Source organism: Ptychodera flava, chromosome 17 (genome assembly GCF_041260155.1).
Source record: "Ptychodera flava strain L36383 chromosome 17, AS_Pfla_20210202, whole genome shotgun sequence".
Lineage (NCBI taxonomy): Eukaryota > Metazoa > Hemichordata > Enteropneusta > Ptychoderidae > Ptychodera > Ptychodera flava.
Genome location: NC_091944.1, coordinates 37,837,243 through 37,859,222, shown reverse-complemented (window position 1 = coordinate 37,859,222; position 21,980 = coordinate 37,837,243). Strand labels below are relative to the sequence as shown.

At 38.9% G+C, this 21,980-nt stretch overlaps 1 protein-coding gene across 3 annotated transcripts in view; it reads right to left on the bottom strand.

Annotated features, from left to right (window-relative positions):
* The window catches only part of LOC139116259 (ETS domain-containing transcription factor ERF-like), a 90,728-nt gene that overhangs the window by 18,450 nt on the left and 50,298 nt on the right, over window positions 1-21,980 (bottom strand). For all 3 annotated transcript variants that reach the window (XM_070678849.1, XM_070678848.1, XM_070678850.1), the window contains one exon: window positions 6,843-7,165. In XM_070678849.1, the coding sequence (XP_070534950.1) occupies window positions 6,843-7,023 (181 nt within the window). In that variant the 5' untranslated portion in view covers window positions 7,024-7,165. The remainder of the gene's footprint in view (window positions 1-6,842; window positions 7,166-21,980) is intronic.

The window sequence follows — 21,980 nt, the reverse complement described above, 5'->3', positions numbered from 1 at the left end:
CTTCACCTGTACCGCTATTAGACCATAGAAATACTACGAAAATTAAGACGGCTTACGATATTTTATGACATATCTGTATTGCGCAGTGACTTAAATTCTTAATTGTATAATTTTTGTGTCAATGTCTTTCATCACATTGAGCTGTATTAATTGAAACATACCTCGTTTACAGTAAATGAATGAAATATAGAATAATTCATGTATCACCTAATCGTTTCGAATTACTAGTAGCGATCTCATTGAGCACATATTCAGTGTTTTTGATATTTGCGTAGCAGTAAGACCGACAGATTTCGGAATCTTACATACGTTACAATGTTTCTTTTGTCTCTGACGATGTGAGTGTACCTTTTGCTATCTTTCTTGCATACATATTTTTTTCCTTACTTCTTTTTCTAGTTTTTTGTCTTTTTTTGTACGATTCGATTGTCTTTAAGAGGCGACCTTTCGGCTCTACTGAAAGGAACGAAATTAAAACATAATATGATAGAAATGTTGAAACTTCTGCCATTGTAATTACAGCTACCGAACAAATTTTCCCTTCGAAAAACCGTGGCCATATAATATAGCATGATTTTCAATAAAAGCAACGTTCTGAAGACTCGAATAAAGTATATAAAAAGAGGCTATGCTTTCCAAACAGGAAGATTTGCTTGTTATTCTTGTTGGCGTTGAGAGTAATTGCAAATGCATGATGCAAGTAAATTGATTTGTGCTTCAACAGTCTTGCCCGCAGTCAATCGAACCTATGCAAAAGTGGCATGATACAACTAAACCAACCACCGCCTGACTTCAAAAATTAATTAAAAATAGATAATGGATGTGTTAACTGAGGAATGAAATTTGACACCGTCTACAGGGTGTACGGTGTTCACTTAAACAAGGTTATAGGTCAAGTCAAGTATGTACTTGTTAATGAGTAGCCACACGCACCGATCACTCGGTTTTTATCGGAGTGACGATGATGCAAAATTCGTAGACGTGATTCCCAGTTCGATGTACATGGCTTCTCTTTTCGATAAACTTAATTTGAAGGTGGATAAAATAGATGTCAAAAAATACTTATGTTATGAATTCTTTGAAAGAAGACTAGAAAATCACCAAATGATACATTTTGAAAAGGAACAACCTAAAAGAAGTTTGTATTTGTAAGATCATCACCCATGTTACACAATTTATCATCCTGCGTTATATCGTCTTCGACAAGATCGTTCACGGTCGCGAAATTATGAAATGTTGTTCGTTGCGTAATAAGCTATCATTGTTCTCATCACTACTTTGTCTTCATTTACTATTTTCTTTGCTGCTTAAAGATTGTATCATATCACTGTACACTGATTTGAAATTCTGTAAAGTACTGGGTATATCGCGTTCTAAAAGCCAACTCACATTGTTGCACTTCTTCAGAACGTAAAAAGGTTCACCGATACAATCTCACCACTCCACTCGATACCAATAGTAACCGCGACAACAATTCATTGTCATGCCATGTACAATGACATCTGGAGTAGTCATAGGGTAAATATATCTCTGCCATTGCTTTACAGAGAGAGAGAGCAAATTCCTGAAAATTCGAAGCATGGATGAAGAAGCTTTGATGTCACGGGATAATGTTTAGAGCTCTATCAAAGAAAATGACTTAAGAAAGCTATGATTGCAATAATATGTGAATGACCATTGAGCCATTGAAGCAACGTCTGTCTTGTTAGAGACATGGGGACGTTGTGTCTTTCCCAGTTAATTCAACGACGAAGTATTATGATATGAACATACATTTCGAAACAAAAATGTTGAAACATTAGCGACTGGCACATGAAAATGAGTTGAATGAAATTCTTGCTAGGGGAGGGCGGGTCTATCGTATCATGAGGAAAGTGATGTTGATTCTCCAAACTATAGACGAACACTATACAGCTTTTCACACTATTACTTCTGGTAGCCATTATAGAAGGATCAATAAATGAATTATCAAAAACTGATTTCCATTTTTGTCTAAAGCAACATGGGTATTACGGGTAAAGTAAGGTTTTCTACCTGACAAGTTAACCGTCAATCACTCTAACAAAGACGTTACCGAACTTCAATCACTGAAATTGAAGCTGAAACGACTTGAATCTGTCTAATGTACATAGTTTTGATATGTTGTGATATATCTCCTACGGTGTAGCGCATCTTTCTAAAATTTTCAACGCGTAGAGTTAGTATTTTCCAACAAACAACATTAAGTTTTACTCACTAGTTAAACATTCAAAATAACTGTGAACAAGAAAGGCGTGTCAGCGTGGTTTCTATGAATTAACACGGCAAAAAATCCACATTGTTTTATCGGTGACGTGCTCAAGATGTTTCTTGATGTTTATGTGTTCATCTGGATCTGTGAGAGCTGTATACTTTGGACACAGCCTGATACTCCTTGCTGACAGAGATGCTGCTCTAAGTCGCATCTTGTGCACGTAGCATGGCAACTCTGCATAAAGGAAGATTGCCCCAAGACACATGTCCTAGTATGTACTCACTCATATCACTTCCAGCAAGGAAACCTAAGCTGAGTACAATTTCCTATCCCCTCTATTAAAACGGAAACGTCACTTTAGACATAGCATTTCCATGGTAACCGATTCCGACAGTGAATTTCAATTATTTTGTTGTGACCTGTACAGTAATTGCCTATACATGCTAATGTACAGAACTTAATGCAGACCGTGCGTCGAAGGATAGGCGCCCTAGGCTATATTCTATATTAACTTCTGGAGTTAAACTTTGCATCAAACGGTATGATTATGAGTGAATACCAAAAACCCTTCCCTTTGGGTCGCAGCCAATGTTTCGTTCCAACACCAGCATTACGCTGCGTTACATGATTGTTGGCTTTGGAAATTTAACAGATAACCAACGCCGATGTATTTTCATGCTAGTTTCTTTGGACTGATTACGTTTTCATACTTGTGTTCCGATGATTACTTATCTTTCAGCGGTCATAAAACCCATTAGGGAAAGCTGGAAGCGTTAGAGGCCGACCAGCATTGGAACTGACTGCAAAGGATTCTGTATACAAGTGATGACCGCCATGCCCCGAGTCTCCCTCCCCCTGGACGTAGGAGGTAGACGTGAACTAAATTTCAACTCATGTTCGGTTAAAACCAAGCGGCTCCAACGTCTTGATCAGATGCGAAAAAAAGTAAAATCATCTGAAACTGTGGGAGATAGTTTTCTGGGAGTATATCTGCACAGTGAGTGGAATTTGCCGACGGCGTGTGATAAATGCCAGAATCCGACAAAGTGTTACGAAAATATTCAACGTCAACATAGTGGATGACTTAGTTGGGTTTCTTGTTTTCAAAAAATGTGAATATGTAATTCATATGCAAGTTAACAGGTTCAATAGCATTATGATAATGACCTTGGAAGGCCCGGTTGGACGGGAGGAGGTTACACTTTTTACAAATAAATAGAGTGATGCAAATAATAGACGACAAGCAGGAACGGGAAATTGCCATGTTAGGTCAATTTGCAACATCAGGCGATGGAATCTCGCGCGCTTTATTGGTGAAAATGACCAAGTGAATTTGTCAATCTCAAGGCAACAGAAACCCTCGCCTGTGGGCAATTTACTGCATGGCTTCTATCGGAAACAGAACAACGCAAAGGCGAAAAGGGACAAATAGGCATGTGTTTAGGCTGTAATAACTAATTTGCGATGCGCTTTGGAGCATAGAATCGGGTATCAAGAGAGCTCTTATCATGGCAGACACATAGCCGATTAGGTCAGTGTATAAAATTGGATGAGAAGAGATGAGTTTGTAAGGGTGAATCCAAACCAAACTAGAAATACCTGAAAAAATGCCATGTCTTAACACGGCACTCTTAAAGTCAATTAACTGCCTTCATACACAGGCACGTGATTATGGATTTTCCTACAAAGAATGGTTAATTTCTCTCAAAAATTTGAATATCACTGAATATCGTTCGGACTCCCTTTATTGAAATCAAATGTTCTTATATTATGTACCTTGACACATACCAGCAAAAATTGCCAGTTATCCTCTCAAGATCCGTACACATATCAGACCTACCTTACGGCAACGTGTTCAGGCATTTATGTGAATAAAACATTGCTCTAAATCACATTCAATTGAATATTTTGAAATATACATGTTTTGCAGGGTTGAGTCCTTCAGGACATCGGCAATAACCATGAGACTTGTTCGAGTTTTGTTGTACAGTAACTTTACTCACTACTGTCACTCTGACCTATCAAGTGTATTTTTGACACCATCAAATTGTAAACTAAGCGCTCTTTTGAGTAGCAGTCTGGTAAATTTCACCGATATTGGAATATTTACTCTTTCATATGTCTCAGTTTTACGTCAGACGAAGGAAAATTGAAAGAAACATCTGGAATCTGTTAGGAATAGAGATTGAAACTGAAAAAGTGAAATATCTGATATTCGAACAATTTGTTGAAATTTAGCAGAAAACCGACATAGGGTGAGGTAAATAACGGCAAGACATAGGGTGAGGTAAATAACGGCAAGACATAGGGGAGGTAAATAACGGCAAGACATAGGGTGAGGTAAATAACGGCAAGACATAGGGTGAGGTAAATAACGGCAAGACATAGGGTGAGGTCAATAACGGCAAGACATAGGGTGGTCAATAACGGCAAGACATAGGGTGAGGTCAATAACGGCAAGACATAGGGTGAGGTCAATAACGGCAAGACATAGGGTGAGGTCAATAACGGCAAGACATAGGGTGAGGTCAATAACGGCAAGACATAGGGTGAGGTCAATAACGGCAAGACATAGGGTGGTCAATAACGGCAAGACATAGGGTGAGGTAAATAACGGCAAGACATAGGGTGAGGTAAATAACGGCAAGACATAGGGTGAGGTAAATAACGGCAAGACATAGGGTGAGGTAAATAACGGCAAGAATTGATAGATCCTATCAGCAAACAGTGATTGATATGAAATAAGAGAAAAGTAAATGATAGCGCTCACAACTGACGTCATATAACATGGCAGCATGGAGAGCTTATTCAACGGGGCATGCACCAAAATTTGAAAATTTTATGAAAGATCATTAAGCGGTTGTGGAAAGAGTGAAATGTTATGAACCAATTTGAGAAATACGTCTTCAAAGAGGAAATGAAAGTTAGTGATATGGGCGGAGTATGTACTTGGTGCTGTAAATAAAACTTGATGGGAGTGTATTTAATTGAGACTTGATGGGAGTGTATCTGACTGAGATGAAATATTGTAACAAAAAGAATCATACAACGCAGAAATCAAATTGATTTTGTTATATTGTCGTAACTGTAATATAATCAGAGAACGAATGATCAAATTTTGGAGTAAAATGGCAAAGTAAGACTTCAATGTACTGTTCAATGCGTAAAGGGTTGAAGATACTGTGTAACATTATTACACACTACTCACACTCTCTAAATTATAGAATAAGCGTATACTAGTTAGAAGTCGAATAATTGCTTCCTAGAAGATTATGAACTTTACCTTGAATTTGATATTATACGGCCGCGTCTTCTTTTAAATTGCAATTGTACATTAAAATGTCATGTAAAGCTGTACTTTCAGTGACAGTATTGGCATGTCATGTTTGTTGTGGACTAATCGGCGGGAATCTTGCCAGGTGTAAATGAACTCGTAAAACAACCATCTCATAAACCGACTCAGTATGACAACACTAATCCGTCAAACATCACAGTGTAAATGCCGGTTTAAAATCTTGTCTCAAGATGTGGATTATATAGATCAGCTAACAAATACATACAAGCAACAAGGCAATGGGCAATACAATACGACGAGTGTCCATGCAACTAAAGAGGGTTCTTCAATCATCGCGGTTATAACATAATTAATTAGTATAATTATTAGTAAACTTGAACCAATGCCACTGTGATTAGAGGTTGTTCAGATCACAGTCCCCAAGCCTGCGATGTGCAGGAGTGACTATGTTCAGATCACAGTCCCCGACCTGTGTAGGAGGGACTGTGTACAGATAGAGATAACGAACAACGTGAAACGGAGATGTTGCTTTTAACCATACCATATAAACCAGGATATTGGTTTGTTTTCAAACGTTTGACTTGTGGAAACTTGTTATTTCGCCAACTTTGTCTTTCTAATTTCCTTTTGAGGGAAAGCAGCTAGGAATCGATAATTCCATAATGCTGGCCTTGGCAAACACTATCATTTCTCGTCTTGCTTAGAATTATTTACATGTCGCGACTCCACCGTAATAGTTTTCATTAGATTCCGTTAACGTCGTAAAATGTTGAAAATTTCCTGACATGCGGCAGGCGCTTTAAAGAGAGACACGTGAAACTGAAGAGGTAGTGATTATGATGTGTAATGTTACCATTTCATGCCAGCAAGAGAACATAATTTGTTGGCATTGGACACTAACCGTGCTTTCATCAGAGCAAATTAAACTCAATACTTCAAAACATTTCAAAAAAATTAAACAATAAAAGTAAAAAAGGATGAAATAGAAAAATAGAAAGATCACAAAATCGGACCGGAAAATATGACTCGACTTTCACCTGGTCTAAGGAAACTATCATAGGTAACAACGTGTACAGAAGATAAAATACATATGATATTGAATAGGTCGTTTCTGTGGATGCAGTAAACACACGGTTACACAAGAAATAACAGAACTGCCGAGCGGCAAAGTACGACCAATCTTCATTTGATGATGTCGGTGACCTGTCTTTCAGTGACATCTTGGCAAAAATCAAACCATATTTTACCCAAAGAATCATGAAAAATGACCACACACTGAGGTGTAAGTGAAAGACAAACTAAAACAAAACCTACCGGTTCTCCACATGGATTGAGGTGGTGGTGGCGGTGGTGGCGGCGGCGGCGGCGGCAGCTGAGGCTGTGGTGGAGGTGGAGGCGGGGGTGGAGGCGGAGGGGCCAGTGGAGCTGGCGTAGACGTTGGTAACGACTGAGTAGGAGGCGGTGGTTTTGGTTCTACGCAGGTACACTGCATCATGCCAGGAATACTATGTTGATAGGGACGAAGCGGTGCGGTTGGCAGCGGTACGATGTTGTCGACGCCAAATTTGGCTCCGGGTGAATGGCTGCTGAAGCCCTGGCTCACACTCTCACACAACGTTGTTTGTGTAGGTGCAGTCCTGAAACGGTAATATCATCATAGCTTTCAGACTCGACAGCAAACTTAGAGTGCAATATAGTCGCACTATGTTGTTCCGAACGCAACATCGCAGTTCAGTCATTCACAGACAAAATGTTTAAAAAGGCTTCCCCTATGTCAAGCGCCAGTCTACTGTATCGCTTGGTAATAAGTGATAGGTAATGACGATCAGTTTGAGGACATATGTTACATCTGTCTCTATGAACTATCATTTTCTATACTTTCAGGTAAGTTTACAAAATAAAGGAGAATCGATTTTGAATTACGCAAACAATATAAGATATTTACGTGTGCACACATTGTTTGCTAAAATGTGATAAACTCACCAGACGAAGCCGAGGCCTAGCCTTGAAAAGAGTTCATAAGTATGCATTTGATGAGCAGTAAGCCAAAACATGACATACACTGAGGATGTTTGTACAGCATACGCACGTGTTGTCAATACGGAGACTGCTATAAAACTACACTGTACAGAACTTCATCGTGTTCGGAACGCCCTCTCACAAAATATTACAACAGATAATACGTGACGTCACCAATGTGCTTTAATCAGCATATTTCGGGACGAAACCACACGTCTGCTCAAGTCAAATAGATGACTGTGCCTACATTCTATTTGTTCACATTATTGGTATTATTATTCTAATGTTTACTATATTTTTACCGTCCCGGTATATTAAGACCGCGTTTTACTTTGATCATCCTTATCATATGAAATCAAATGGACTCGGGTGACGCCTTTTTCGAAAACCAAATGGGGCGACAAATCACTGCATGTCCACATATCGCTGATCATTTCTTTCCGCAATGCTTGATTTCAATCCCAACATTAAAGCTTGAGCGAACAATGTGAATTCAAAATACCTGTACCGACTAGCTTGTACTATTTTTATTGAGTGGATCTGGTCTTCTGGCAGACAAAATCATCACATCTCGTAAAATGTTTGTTACTGTTATTCACGGACAACTCTCATGGCCTTCACTGACATGTATTCGTATCATACTAAGATATCAGTTTAATTACAGAAGTGTCATGGAGGCTTTGACAGTGAGAAGGCCATCGTATATTAGGAAACGTCTAATCGATATTCAATGTAACTGTTAAAAACACTATCTACTCTCCAACCTTCCAGTTTTTTGATGAATTTAAACGAGCAACACTTACATCGGCCGACGAAACTGATAGGCGAGGTTTTTACGCCCGATGGCACATGTTAGAGAATTAACGGTAAATATTGGTACAAATGAATGTATTAATCGTTTACACAGTTTGAATAAACTTCACAAGAACTTTGATTTTTGACTGAACACAAAAACAAAAGAATGCGACACTCCATCGCATAGCTTTGTTGACTTGCAAGCTTGTCGGTTTTCAGCAATAATCAATTCGCGGAAGGTTAGACTGAACAACAACAAAAAATACAAAATGCAATTTAAAGATATGATCCCGATGACATCAACAGAGAACTGTTTTTTTTAAAAATTTTCTATGGTACTCTGCCTTGATACTTGTAGAGTACACTTGATGTAATCATTTGAAACGAAGCCACGATTTAGTTGTAATGTACTACACTCGGTAAATGTACAGAGTTCAGAAAGTGATCAAGACCCGGTTTCTTTTCATTCTTTCGCATGTAAATAATAAACGCATTTGTTCAAGACTTTCTTTTTCTGTTCGGTGGAATCGTCCACCGTGAAGCAATGGACCCATATACACAGGTATAGGCTTATTTCAGGCATCGTCCACGCATACCGGTGAAGCAATGGGCCGCCGTTAGTAATAAGGCTTATTTCAGGTAGAAAAGATTCAAAAGAAAAAGAGGAAAGTGACACTATTGAATGATATTGTACTTACATTGAGAGTGTTCGAAACCGTGCGACTTGTCAGGGAACATATACGCCTTTGAAATGTGAGCGAAGACAGTCTAGTCTAACACGAGTTCGTTCATCAACTAGCCGCTACTACTTAACCTTGTTTTCAAAGATTTTGAATATATATAGCGCAATGAGTCTATTTATTCCGACATATCCATAAATATGCAGAACAGTGTTTATTTTCTTTGCGGTTTTCCTCTATTTTGTGAAATCAGTAGTCTCCAGGCCAAGTCTAGAAATAAAATCCAATAATTCGTTTCCGCTTTCCATCATGTTGTTTTCAATCGCAGGAAGAAGCATCCCTAGCGGATACGTCATTGATTCAATTGCTGGCCGTCTTTTGGCGTATTTGCAAGATATTTCTGACAATGATGACTGGTTCACTGAAAATTAGGTAGCAGCTAGAGGGTCTCTGAAATCGAACATGTCTTATTGGTCACCCGGATGTCTGGTTGTGTTACAAACACACAGATCAATAACAACATTGCCCTCTATCATATTTTGCCAAGTGAGACCGTCGTTATTTTCATGTCAATAGTCGATATCAACGTTCAAAAACGGATGCTTTCTCTTCATAATTTAACTGACTTCATCAATTTTTCCATGTTTTTAAAATTTGAACGGAGTGGTAGATTACATTGGTTTGAGTAGAAGAAGACCATGTGCTGATGCATAGGGTTTTATCTTGAACAGCGAGCAGACTGAGCTGTCGAATCGCATCGATGATGTAAATTCCTTGACAGCCAATCAAAATGTTAATTTGAAAGAAATTCATCTGATTCAAACACTGTTTTTGTATTTCAAATAATATATTTTAGTAATTAACCACAATTCGTTAAAACTTAATTCATTACAAAATTAGCGATTATCGGTAATACATATTCTGACGACTCTAATTTTAATGAATTAACAAGTAAAATAAATCTAATCATTCAAATTTTCTTGCGTGTTACAAGGGCATTCATATACTCGCTATTATTTTGCAGGGCCACAAATTCATTTTAACCCTTTCACCCCCAGTTCCCTGTGTACAGGTCCAACTTTACCATAGAAAACAATGGATTTGGGACAACCATAGTGGTGAAAGGGTTAAACAAACAAGTAAAACAAGGAATATCAGTGTGTATCTTTACTGTTTGGGAACAATTAAAAGATTACCCCCATTTTAACAATGACAAGTCAGTATAAGTTGAGGCGTCACTTTGCGTTGGCAGAGTGGGCTGCTGCAATCGGTCATTATCCGTATCGTTTCCCTTTGGATAACCATTTCAATACCATGTTACTCATCAAGTCGCCCATACTCAAATATGTACATACACGTAATGCACGTTATCCGAATGAGATTCATGGATCCCATGTCGGGGATGTATTTGTTTCTTTACAAAACACAAATGATGCCAGAAATTTCAACGCCGAAAATTAATAAATGCCGATGCAACTCTGAGATTGGATAGATTGTTCAAAGTTAGTAGAATTGCATTGCATGTAAATCTAACATTTAAGCGTAATGTACATCAAAGCTTTATCGTGGTCGATAATAGCGGCATGCGATGAATGCTGGGGGCGATTCTATTAGAATACAATTTTTACAAAAGAAGAGAAATTCAGAAATAGTCAATCCCGTAAAAACTTGGTAATCTTTCGACTTCATAGCGGGCTTTATATTTCCCCCTCGGCGGAGATTTCCGTTTGTATGGGAGACCGAAGTCAAACAAAAAGGAGCCCGATTTGTAAAGGAATCACAGCGGATTGTAGCAAGAATACCAGGAAATGTGACACGGAAATCCAAGCAAAACACGGAGGTATTTGCCTATAAAATAGATGGATTTACTGGCAAGCTTTAAATAGACACTCGAAACAGATGTTGACAGGGGGGAGTGGAAGCTCAGTCAGTTTACACGAAATGATACGGAAACCCATTTATTCCAGCTACGTATGTACAAACACCAAGGCTTCAAAAACCTTTACTGAATGTCCTGCCAACAACCCACTCTATCCAATGGTTCATATATACGTAAACATTTGAACACTCCATCTTCACACCTTTGCGTCGATTTTACTAAAGATGATGAACAGAGTTCGCGAATTCCAAGAATGGCATTATTTAAGCACGGTCCCTCCACAAAGAGGTGGAGGGACCGTGATTTAAGACGCTATCTGGTTCAGATTTCGCTATGGGTAACAGTTTCGCGTCTTCTACAACAGTCTTCGGTTTAATCACCACAGATAGACGGGTGGCTGTCGAATAGAAGGAATGACCGTGGGAAAGCGAATGATTAGGATACATGTGCTTTCAAGGTGCTAAAATGTCATATCAAAGACGCTTTGAACTTTGAACACGTACCAAATTATAAATATATTTTGTCGTAAGATGAGTTTAGATTTCATCTGTACTCAGGCTGTTGACATAAAAATTACAGCAGCACCATAGCTTTTTAAACCCTCTACCCAACATATTCGATTGATTTGTTCCTGAGAAGAGTTCAATATCAAATGTGTGACTGGACACATACAGCAAATAATAATATAAACAAGGCGAGTGTACAGATTGTGTCAGCTTGCATGTGTTCTTCCACTTTAAAATGCACGAAGCTGTGCAACATGAAATCAAATTTTGATATCTTCTAAATTATTAAACCATGGTTTCAGGTGACGGCGATACAGTTGACACGTGTTTGTCGCCAGCTTATAAAAATTTGACGATTTTCCGTCTGATGGTACCGTACCTTGTAAAGGCCATGCCCCGGATGTTAAATGTGATAGGTGCACCAATGTCCTGCGACGCAAAGAAACTTGACGAGACAAAGACGCGGTGCGCACCCTCACAATATTTACATTCAAAAGCGAATCAGTGTCCGTATGGTTGATTTCAAATGGTTTATCCATATAATATTTTAATACCTCCTGCTTTTATACTAATCAACAACTAACACAACTGACCATAATCTCAAAGCAGGATATTGAGAGCAACACACGTACGATGTCTAGCCGATACTGGCTAGTTAACTCCCTTCAACACTGGCGATGAAATTCTCTAAATGTGAGACAACCGCAATAAAAATGAGTAAAATTCAGGGCATGATTAAATTGACCTTATGAATTGTAAAAAGTTTGACAAACTGTAAGAGCGTGGCACAGTGAATCTTGCAGATTTTAAGTGAATTGCTATCTTATCGCAGAAGGTATTTCACCGGGGGTGGGGGAGGAGTTATCATTAAGAATAAAGAGTCTGTATTGAAGGGCGCCGCCATGGTCTGTTTCAAAGACAAGGTACTGCTAGCGCAAAACAAAATGTAGCTCGTCATATTGATGAAGAAATTCTCTAACCATCGAACAAAACTGAATTGACTGTTTTCATTGATCTATGGTAAACCAAACCATCACATTCACCATCTACTGTACATTACTGTTTCTCAAAAGCACAAATCTAGCGCCTGCCTAAGAAAAGTGATCTGTCAAAATGAATCAGAGTGTTACCCGTTTTAATACTTCTCAATATTGTCCCCACATTTCCTTCCTAAATATAAGAATTTTCTCTGATTATTCTACACAGTTAATGTCCCTTGACTTTAACGTTGAAATGTCGTCACGTTGCAGTATCTCCTACGGCTTTCGAAATCATTTCGTAGCATCTGTCCTTGATGTCTGTGTAAAATAACCGAATTTTTAAGGGATTCTTAAATGGCATACAGAAATGAAGTGTAAGGAAGCTATCCTATCTTTCATCAATTAACAATGTCCATAAATGTTTACAACTTCGCATTATTTTTGACAAACGTTTTAAAATGTTGCCCGATTAATTTATGGTCATTCTTCAGAAGTGAAAAAACCGATGATTTTCTCCACGTAGAACAGTCTGGAAAATGTGAAAACATTCATGAGGTAATCTCCATCAATGACATTTGTCTTTGTTTCATTCCAAGTGAAATTAAGGTTGCTGACACATTATGAAAGCTAATTCCAAAAAGTGAAATTGAAGCTTCATTTCCGCGAAGTACAACTGGTTACCTTCGTATTACATTAAGCTAATTTTCAACCATTCTATATTTCCTGTTCATAACTTTTCCTATTTTCTGTCTAGGAGATCGATCCGTCTTGATGCGAACTTTTCTAACGAACAGACCTTTGTGCACCTTTGCTTTATTTCATGGGCAAATTATCTCAGGAACACTGAATAATTTGTGGATCTAACAACAAATTTCTTCATAATAAACCAAAATGCTTTGATCGATGTCGAAAGCACAGCTGAAAGCCGACGCAGTTTTGCCAAAACTTCACCCAGAGATTCATTATTTAAAAAAAAATGAATGCCAATACCCTGAACCCAGCAAACTTGCCATGAACAGAACATGACTGATACTGAGATGGAACTGATTTATATGCAAAAAACTTTCATTGACATTTTCAAACACGCTCCTTACTGATTTCAGATAATTCTACTATCGTTTCCATGGTGATATGTTTTGACACTGTGGTTTCACGCTCTTACCCCCGCAATGACCATCACGTGCACTTCGCCTATCAGATACCATTGTTTCTAGAGTGCATGTATTAGGATTTAGAAGATTACAACTCGAGACGCTGCTGACTTTTAATCAACAAACGTCGAAAACAAGACATATTTTTAAGAATAATTTGGAATCTTTGGGGCCGTAGGATGTTAACGAGGGACTGCAACATCGAGAGAAGTTTCCATTTTATGTTCGAGGACCCTTCCCAGTGTGAAAAAATCGCTGTATCCTCCCCAATGGTGCAAAAAATATCATGACCCTCCCCCGAGATTTATGGAATATTTTAATTAGTTCACAATCTACTTGCATGAACTGGAATATTGTGTCATGTTGAAGAAAGTGAAGGAAACTTCATATTGCAATACTACACACACTGTCATAGGTTTCTGACATAGTCACATATTTCAACGATCATGAATACTTTCAGGAATTTAAGTGTGTTTTTAACCCAATATTGACGACATCACGGCAAATATCAAGATAAGTGTCACATAAGTCGAACGCTGTGTAGTCTGACCTCAAATTTGGAGTTTCAGATGAAAAATTTGAAAAACCAGGTCCACTGTCACATTTCAAGATGTTGAGATGATCCTAAACCGTTCTCTCTTGTTCACTTTTTGTTTTCAATGTATTCTGACACTATAACGCTTAATCTATAATTCATGTCTCAAAACTAATAAACTTCTTTTACTTAGATGCTGCGCTTTTTTAATTTTACATAAATGTCACATTTTAATAAGAGAAGTAGAATCCTATGAAAACGTCGAAAGACCAGTCTTTAAAATATGCTTTCCTGTTACATTCAAAATCAGCCATAATACACGTAGTAAAAAAAAAATCATCTAGTAGTTTGGTCAGGCGACACCTGTTGACAACTTCGGCAATACCGCGACAAAGGTTATTTTGTGATCATCGCATGTTCCACCCGAAAGACATACGACCAGAAAAATATATCAGAACAATGAGACTTGATGTTTTAATGTTTATACACGAGCGCTAGAAACATTTTTAAATCCATCATTTGAATATAAGCTGCAATCGATACGATTAAGAAATAAATTACAGTAAGAAATAAGAAGGATGGTATCTACGATGGAACACAACCGACTGAAACAAGGGATCATACATACGGTGTGTCGAGTTTGATGTCCGAGTCATTCATTACATAACTGGGCGTCATTAGAGCCGCTGAGTTGACGCTTGGCACACAGCTTGCACAATACGTCTGCGATGTAATACGATTGTATCACATCGCAGATGCCATCTTTGTCATTCATATCAGCATGTTTATTGATTAAAATGCATTCAGGCTAGCGCATTAAATATGACGAATAAAGCAATATTTCTAGCGCCTGTGATTTACTTCACTCGTCGACTTCTGCTGCTCTATTCCAAGTACCTTTCAAATACTGTGCAGGGTTTCACCTAACCGTTTGTACAATACATGCGAGAGAGCATCCTACAGGATGCACGCTTAGTTCGTATACCCTTCATCAGTGTTTCTACTCAGAACGACACAAAGTCAAAGACAGAAGTTCTCGCACGATCGTTACATTTTTCTCGACCTGCCGTATCAGCCATTATTGTCCGTAAATGGCAGTAATTTACCATTCTGAAGATGAGCAGCAACCTCAAATTATAATAAGTTCAATGAATCGCACAAAAGTGACACGGCCCTCTTTTCAAAGGCCACCTCTTCCCCATAACATGAACATCCTCCAAAGTCGGAGCCCTCCCATTTTTGCTACAGCCTCTTTAAATCGCGGAGTCACTTAGCTAACCCTGTCTGTAAGTCTAATCTCTGTTACCAATTTTTCTTTCGTTCTTTTTTCTTATAAGTATCATCCCCGCTGATCGAGATCTTGGAAAATCAACACAATATATACTATTTTCTTAGGCTGAACACCTTCACTTGAAACATGGAGCGTGATCGATTATGACCAGGAGGAGGGGTTCGCACGGAAAAATATCATTTCTTCTAAAATAACGGGTCTGATGTTCGATCAGCCCTTGAATACTAGCGGAAGATTTCACATTTTCATGTCCTAGTACTCCAATTTGCCACGGCATTAACATCTCACAACATCACACTCAAGTGGTAATAAATATCCATATCGGTCCTATACTCGGTTGTGGCGTTTCAACCATCGAATTTGTCATGGAATTTCCAGCACTGAGGGAGTCTACATAATGGTTTTCAGAGGTTAAAAATGTCGACATTTTGCATTAAATTGGATATTCCTTGTATGCGATCGAAACGCGGTTTCACAGGTACAGATGACCTAGCCTGGTACAGTCAACTTAATTACCAATCAAGTAATGGTATGGGATTATAACAGCATTGAAGTAGTCCTTTTCGTGGAATTAAAGCCATCACGGAGAAAACTACTTCATTTCTTGAGGTACTGCTGAGGATTTTCGAAAACTGTCAGCCATCAAGAGAAGAAACAGTGTTCTCTAAGCAGCAGAGCAGAGAAAACCAGTCCTCTGCCATCAGCAAGGTTACATAGATTGTTGAGAAGACCGATGTCAAATCAAAAGATAACGTGCCAGGTACCGTAAAAAAACACAAGATGTGAACTCCATGCTCACGTGTTTTTGACAATTGGTTTCAGGGAAACAGAGAAAAACAGCCTAAATTTTACATTTGTCATCACTTTGTCATCTGTAATTAAGATGAACCCTTCAAACCTAGAATAAAATATCAAAGCTATTGGATCAAAGCTATTGGACAAATGCATTCTGGGAAATCGATGTTTTGACAAAAAATGACAAAACTGGCAAAACATTATATTTTATCATGAACCATTCACACCTGAGTGAAGTCATCCCTACAAACCAATACACCAATTTTGAAAACTATCAGATATGTAGTTATATAGAAAGTGGTATTTTGTCCAAACATGAGGAAATCGGATCCACAAAACGCAAATGTTACCATCATTTGAACAAATCTGATAGCAGCCATTCTTAACCACTTTTAAATCAAAAGTCGAAAGCTAACGAACAGATTGTCTAAGCGGATATGTTTTGACCAAAAACAACGAGGACAATATTCTCAAAGTCTAAATATGATGCAAATTCGCCTCGAACTGATGGTATTATTCCCTTACTATTTTGGGCACATCCTTTTCAATATCGTCACTTTTTGTGGTCGAAACGACAATAATCACGGTGCATCAAGAACAACCTCTTATGTAGTGGCTGATATGGAACAAAAACCAACGATTGCCATGGTATGGATCATGGTAGTTCTAATCTCATTCGGAAAGAATTTAGATGTACGTCTTTGAGATTTTACTTTTTTGATGCAGGGACAATACAAACACTAGTCTACACCTGTAACCTTCGTGACAACAATTGCAACCAGCTGCATGTCCTAGGAGACACCTCTATTGGTATTCAGAAGACATCGAATAAATTGAAGGCTTTCTGTGGATATTGTATGGCAAGTGCCCCATAATGTTATGGCACGTCACAAAGCTCCGAAACATCAAAAACTGCCCCTAAACAAGGGGCATTATGGGAAGGTTGTTTATTTGACCCAAACGTATGCTTCCATGATAAGCGCGAACTTTGTTATCCAACTTGAAAGCATCTCTGAATTTCAATGTATATCTCAGGGGAAGCAATCCAGTCGATTTTGAGAAATTGTAACGTCCTAGCGCTACGATTTGAAAAATTCCGTCGCGCTCACTTTCCCCTTGTCCAACTCCCGCTAATCTCCCCACTTCCGCTCTCCCGACCAAAAGACAAGTCATCGTTGATGACACAGTCCCCACTTGAAATGGGTACTTCAATGACAACTACTCGGAGAAAATAGATTCCTGTTCATTAATTAGGTCTGTGGTTAAAAATACTGGGATACAGATGGGGCTTAATGGCCGAGAATGATCAAGTTCTATGGTGGTGAAAACATAAATCCAATGTGGGCCGCCGTCCTAATTACAATAGGTCATTAAATGAGTCAATTAGTAATTAATCGACAGGATTTTGCCAAACATTTTCAAACATTTTCAACATTTCCAAACGTTTCATCAAATTTGATGCAGTATTTATGGACATATCACTCCAATTAGGAAAGTTCATCATACATATGCAATTACAAATTAATTACCATGACACTGATAAATGTCTTTATTCACTGTTAAAGCAATGTGACCTTAACATCTGTACCAAGTTTCATGAAATTTGATGCAGTATTTCTAGACATATCAGCCTAATTACGAAAATTCAATGATTGACATGATACTACTACATGTCGTGAAACAACTGATGTGTATATGTATGACGTAGGTCAATGTCCTTGTACCATATTGAATCATATTGTGAAACAAATTCACATGCATATGTATGACATAGATCAATGTCCTTGTACCAACTTTGAATAAAATCAGTGGAGACGTGACTGAGTTATGGCTCTTGACACGAAAAATTGTAACAAAATGGCCGCCAGGCAGCCATATTGGATCATATCATGAAACAAATTGACGTACATATGTATGACAATAGTCAATGTCCTTGTACCAACGTACAATAAAATCAGTTGAGATGTGCCTGAGTTATGGTTCAGGACATGAAAATATCGTAACAAAATGGCCGCCACGCAGCCATATTGAATCTATCGTGAAACAAATTGACGTGCATATGTATGACAAAGGTTGATGTCCTTGTACCAACTTACAATAAAATCAGTTGAGATGTGCTGAGTTATGGCTCCGTACATGAAAAAATGGTAACAAAATGGCCGCCACGCGGCCATATTGAATCATATCATGAAACAAATTAGCGTGCATATGTATGACAAAGATGGATGTTCTTGTACCAACTTACAATAAAATCGGTTGAGATATGTTTGAGTTATGGCTCCGTACATGAAAAAATCGTAACAAAATGGCCGCCACGTGGCCATATTGAATCGTATCGTGAAACAAATTGACGTGCATATGTATGACAAAGGTTGATGTCCTTGTACCAACGTACAATAAAATCAGTTGAGAAGTGCCTTAGTAATGGCCCCGTACATGAAAAAATTGTAAAAAAAACGGCCGCCATGCAGGCATTTTGAATCGTATCATGAAACAAATTAATGCGTATATGTATGACAAAGGTTGATGTCCTTGTACCAACTTACAATAAAATCACTTGAGATGTGCCTAAGTTATGGCTCCGTACATGAAAAAATCGTAACAAAATGGCCGCATGGTGGCCCTATTGGATCGTATCACAAAACAAATCGACGTGCATATGTATGACATAAGGAGTGATCCTTGTACCAAGTTTGAATGAAATCGCTCCAGGCATCTCTGAGATATCTGCGTGAACGGACGCACACACGCACGGACGGACGCACCGACAGGACCAAACCTATAAGTCCCCCCGGACGGTGTTCTCGGGGACTAAAAACTCGCCACTGCCCACGACTACAAAAGTTCCCACAGCTATTTCTTTGCCGCATCCCTCTTACCCATCTGTACACGCCCGAAAACAACCGAATCATACTTCCAAACTTCCGACCACTGAGCCTTTTTCAAGTTACCTGCTGAGCAACGGAATGACATTTCCCCGTCAGCTCATGAAGAAAACCGCACCCTCCCCTTCCTAAGCCGCCCGCTGATACTGAAAAAATACCCATTCGCCAAGACAAATCACTTACGACCAGCTTTTTGCGTATACAGCTTTGTTGGCCGCCCCTGATCTCTGACTAGAGTAGACACAGAGACTGTAGAGAAAAATAGGGTCTGTGAGTTCACACAGAGAATGTAGAGAAAACCAGGGTCTATGAGTAGACACAGAGTCTGTAGAAAAAACTAGGGACTATGAGTAGACACAGAGAACTGTAGAGAAAACCAGGGTCTATGAGTAGACACAGAGACAGTAGAGAAAACTAGGGTCTATGAGTAGACACAGAGACTGTAGAGAAAACCAGGGTCTATGAGTAGACACAGAGACTGTAGAGAAAACCAGGGTCTATGAGTAGACACAGAGACTGTAGAGAAAACCAGGGTCTATGAGTAGACACAGAGACTGTAGAGAAAACCAGGGTCTATGAGTAGACACAGAGACTGTAGAGAAAACTAGGGTCTATGAGTAGATACAGAGACTGTAGAGAAAACTAGGGTCTATGAGTAGACACAGAGACTAAGACATGTTGTCTGGGAATATTCTCACCTTGTAAATATCGGAGAGCCACGTTAAGAAAGTGTGCTCTACATGCACATGGTCTAAAAAGCCAGATTTCTCTGCAACGTCGGGAATGTGACTGATGTGACGTGTGTAGCCAAATACAGTACATAGTTTGCCCATGGTCAACACAACTGCTGCACTAGAGTATGAAAAACAGCACTCCTTGCTGATAATCTTCCTCGGCAAACAGTTTCTTGACTGTGAAATGTTGAGGTTTAAGATCTTGGATGTAAATATGGTCACAATAAATTTAAGTATGGTATCATCAGTTTTAATAGCGACAAAGGCAGGCGTGAACAAAGTGATGGTTTTGTCTCCGGTTGTTAGAAACCTGTAAGAAATATTACCTTCTAAATACTACGTTCTCGTGTGATTAAATGAAATCGTTGCTGGAACAGACATTACATTTCCAAATCCGTACATATACGTTATCGGCGTTTTGAGCATCCACACGATCGTCAATGCCGTCTTTCAAAAAGGATACTGGTGCGATATAAACGAGAAAGAAATACGCCTGTTCTGCAAATGGTCGAAAAATGCAATAGTGCTCCTCGCAACGCCATTTTTATCAAGGAATATGTAGTGGTGACACATCGTGCATAGAGTGACTGGAGTATTTCGGAGTGAGTCTTCGGTGACGGCAGATTTTTAGTGTGGTACAGTCATGGCCGTCAGAGGACAAGACTGACAAGATCAACGTTGCGTTTCGAATTCCTGTTTGTCTTGTCAGGCCTCTGCCTGCATTGACGTAGACGTGACGGCGTAGTAAACAATAATAGTTGAGGATACTTCAATAAAGTCGATCAGGAAAATAAAAGCATAAAAAATGATAAATGTAGCTGAATCAGGCTCAGTTGACCATCTTGTTTGTCTTCTTTTGTTGTTAGTGGCGACCATGATGCACCTTTCCTGATACAGAAAAACTACGGATAGATTTAGGACGGTGCATAGTTTGTTTACTAGGTAGTTTACTAGGTAGTTTACTAGGTAGTTTAAACTACCTAGGTGCATAGTTTGACCACTACGGATCAACTAACTTTACACGACGTAGATGCAGCTGAGTGTCGGAAGAAAACTTCGACCTTCTCGACGTATTTAATTCCATCAGCAATACAGAGCGGAATGCATGTTTGACGGAAAACTGCACTTAAATTTGTATCGTCTTGGTTGCCAGTGTTAGAGCAGGCCACGGTTAAAGTGCTCCACTACAATCACAGCAAACCATTGGCATAGTATTGGAGCAGGCTATAAATTTTGACCACTGCAAATCGTCGGCATGGAAACGACATCATGCGACATGTCATGGTGTTGGCAATGATGTTGGCAACTGCGCACCAAAGCCTGAGAATACTGCAATTTACTGATTAATATAATTTGCAAAAGCGTGGTCTAATCCAAATGAAAGGTTAAAGGGTTTATACAAGTACGCAAGGATATAAGCTTTAGGAATTCAAAAATTGGAGTAAAATATCAAAAATTGTGACAAGCAAGCTGGTGTCGAGGTAAGTGACATTAAAAAGAACACTCAATGTCCACTTATTCTAAAGGCAGCTGAAATTCAAGCCAACATTAAAGATTCTGCAAATTAATTCAAGCTACGGAAAGGTGTTCTCGTGAATTTAAACATAACTTGACTCGTTTCAGATTTGGAGCAGCTATATTTGTGAAATGGGTGATCATTTAGCACACTGTCGGAGTGATGCGGCGTTACTCAGGAAAACAGATAATCCCCGTGACCTCAGCAGGTCATACCTCTGTCTGCCTGTATAGTAGTAGGTGTTTATAAGCCTCTTCAACCGTTTAACAACTATTGATCTCCAAGTCAAGATGCTATTGGCACAATCATGTACAAACTATAGGTTCTATCAAATTTCGAACATAGGGCTAAAATATGGGTAGGCGGTTTGAAGAAAGTAGGACGCAGTTCTTGGGGATGAGTCTGTGGCCCAGTGTTAAGCACGACAGTTTGCAGGCAATACCAATGACTATTTATCTCTCGCGCTTACACAAGGTAGCTGAAAGTGTTCTGCTAGTTCCATGAGTTTGTTGGGAAAATTTCAAAATGACCGGATTTAAGGGACATAAGCTGTAACTTGTGGTAAGTTTTTCAGTATTCTGCTTCTGTATATCAACTACCGTGTCTAATCCTGATGCTGAAATCTCGAGTATTCTTTTTGTCAACACAGCTTGCATGTGTGTAGTGATCATTGTTTATTGTTTACA